At 40.4% G+C, this 3,091-nt stretch overlaps 1 protein-coding gene across 1 annotated transcript in view; it reads left to right on the top strand.

Annotated features, from left to right (window-relative positions):
• LOC107615148 overlaps positions 1-861 on the top strand; it is a 2,445-nt gene extending 1,584 nt beyond the window's left edge. The window contains exons 3-4 of the mRNA XM_016317255.1: positions 85-513; positions 601-861. Of these exons, the coding sequence (XP_016172741.1) occupies positions 85-513; positions 601-861 (690 nt within the window). The remainder of the gene's footprint in view (positions 1-84; positions 514-600) is intronic.

Here is a 3,091-nt window from a genome sequence, read left to right as displayed (position 1 = left end):
CCGAGACGTACATCATAGGACACCCAATGTTATTACTTCCTGAATGATCAATGTGTTGGCCAACACTTTCCTGTTCTTTTGCAGGCCCTCCCGATCGGTCCATACAAACTCCTGAGCGGGGCCCCGTACATGACCCTCATGGTCCCTGACGGCAGGTGTATCGGCCATCGGTGCTTCTGGGAACAACAGCAAAATGGCAGCATCACATTGACCCGTGGTTGGCCAGAGTTCTGCCGGACATACCAAATTAATTTAGACTCCATACTTCTTTTCAAGCACAAGGGGAACTCTGAATTCCAAGTGCGTATCTTTGACTTCGGTGGACGCGAAAACACGTACTGCACCCGACCGTCAAAGGAGCCTCCGTACGAAGCAAAAGGTACTTACCGGCGTGCCCGCTGTATCAACAATCCTTCCTCACACAAGGCGAAAGCGATAGCCCAGACGCACAAGACCAAATGGCCATTCTTTGTCATGGACCTCACTAACTGCGTCTTGCACTCCCACCTGTTGGTAAGGCACACCAATTCATTTTCTTGTACGTGTCTTCATCATTAAGTTTTTTTCTCTGTTAATGATCTGCTGCTATACTACAATCAGCTAAATGTCCCTCATCTGAGCCATTTCACTGGTCAGAGACACACGCTCTTCCTATCACACGGACACATTGAGGTCGAGGCAACCTACACCAGATTTAGTGGCAAGCGAGACGGTAGCTTCAGGGTCATCTCCGGAGGTTGGGAAGACTTTGTTAGACTGTGCAAATTCGAGCCCGGAGGTGTGGGGATCTTCGAGGTCATGTCAACTGAGCCAGTCACAGTACTGCAGGTCCGATGTCGCAACGATGCTGCAAGCTCCTGACCCTTTTTGCTATCCTTATGTTGTTAACCAGACTTGTATTTTGTGGATGAACTTTGTGTGTATCACTTTTTGCGAATTCCGTTACTTGATGTGCTAATTCCTGGGAAAACAATAGACCGAGTTTCTTGTATTTTGTGGATAATGCTATATCGCTCTTTGAAAATAGACTGTGTTGTCTGTGTGTAATGTTTACGGTTGCTGGCACCACGTACATCGCGTCCCAGCTTGCTAACCAAATTGAACTCCATTTGCAACCTACTTACATTACGCTGACTATTACTGCTTTACTTTAGTGGATTTCTCCATTATTAGTTATCTGCATTCACTATACTGTAATTAAAACGGCTTAATAAGGACCACCAAATATTTCTCACACACCAACTCCCACGTTAAGGTAAATCTTCAAATCTCTTGCGATAGATTAGCACAACATTTGCATCTGCATCAAGGTTTTACAGGTAGATGTCGATGATGTAGAAGTGCTACTTTATTTTTTTTTGGGTACTTTGTACAAGTACTACTTGACCAGTTCTGCAGGAGGAGTTGGGGTAGCATTATTAAAGTAACGGCATAGAATGTGGCTCTTTTTTTTTCTCGGCACGAGTCCGGGCCCATTTCGACATCGAACCCAAAACCAACAACTTCCCTATTGCCCAATTCGTATCCCACCTATCGACCAAAAAAAAAAAGGGTTCCCTCCTACACGTCGGCCAGGAATCTTCGTTTCCACCTCTATTGCCACTGTCCATTATCGACGACCATTACAAACTTCTTCTTGCCATCACCGTTTTGCGAGTGGCCGTGTTCTGTTTCCTATCTCCCATGCGAGACCCATTTCCTTCTCCATTCAGGATTTGCAACGCTAACTAGTTAACGTTGTCGCTACTGTTGAAGACCATCAGGATTCTCCTCCATTCAATCTCCCAATATCGAACCCTCTCGGCGGCGACGAGGTTTGTCGTCGGGTATATGGAGCTCTCCCTAAGTTGCCACCTTTGGCCTGCAGACTCACCAAACCTCGTCTCCATTTCATCAAACCCTCTCGTCGGCATCGTTTCTTTCGCTGGGCATATGGGGTTCTCAGTCAGTCGTCGTCATTGCGATAAAGACCCTTCCAAGCTTGTCCCCATTTGATTGTCGGACTGAGGATGGTGACCATCAGAACAGCCGTCAGTGCTTTTTGGGATATGGGTTTTGTGTTACATACTTTTTTTGGGGAACGACGGTAGCCCACGTTCGAAAACCCATAGTGAACAAAAAAAGGTAACCCATTTCTAACCCCAAAAAAAATAAATCGGAAATTATAACTCAAACCGAAAAAACCATGGTATACCGGTTCACAAATAAACAAAATTTTGGGCCAAACCTATAATTTCTATCAAATACTGTACGGATGCCATCCTAGCCATCCAAACGGCATCTTTCCATCTGGTCCATCATGGTCTTGAATATACTTTCCCCACCAAAGACAAAGCCATCTTTTTATTCGTCTTAGACTTGATATTTGTAGTTTTGTACTTATAAGCATATCAATTATTCCTATACTATCGATGTTGACACCATTCTTTTTTTTATTCTATAACTTCTTCCTTTAATTTCTCTATTACTAATACTCCATTATTAAAGACAATCTTATTTCTACATTTTCATATGCACCATACTAAAGAAAAAAAAAATCATTCACACTCCTTCACATCTTTCCTTATCTCCAAACCTCAAAGCATTTTTTAGTGGTTTCAGGCAAACCCAATTCACATTTTTTGGTAAATTATAATTTTTACCCTTTGATTAATAAAGAAAACAAAATACTTAAGGATATTAATATAATTTTATTTTATTATAATTTTCTCTTTTTTCATTTTTTTTTTTCGTCCAAACAAAAGAAAAATTTCACTCTATTTTCATTCTATTAATTTTCTCTTCTTCTAAACAATAGAGAAAAAGTCTACTTTTCTTTTTATTTTCTTTCCTCTTATTTTTTTTCACTCATTTTCTTTCTTTTTATTTTCTATCATTCATCCAAACAATATGTAAGTTTCTGTAATTTTAAGATTTATATTAAAATATATTTATATTTTTATTAAGACTCAAGATTTTTGTTTTCGGTCAGGAGACTCAAGACTGGTTAGTGTTAGTAGTCATAAAAGACTTGAGCAGTGAATCCTAAGAGGTTTTATTTGGCAGAAAATTTTTTCGAATAATTCTCCAAGGTAAAAAACTAAAAAAAGCA

The sequence above is a fragment of the Arachis ipaensis genome, chromosome B09, assembly GCF_000816755.2.
Source record: "Arachis ipaensis cultivar K30076 chromosome B09, Araip1.1, whole genome shotgun sequence".
In the NCBI taxonomy this organism is placed as follows: domain Eukaryota; kingdom Viridiplantae; phylum Streptophyta; class Magnoliopsida; order Fabales; family Fabaceae; genus Arachis; species Arachis ipaensis.
The sequence above is the reverse complement of the archived record's forward strand: the minus strand, read 5'-3'. Positions and strand labels throughout refer to the sequence as shown.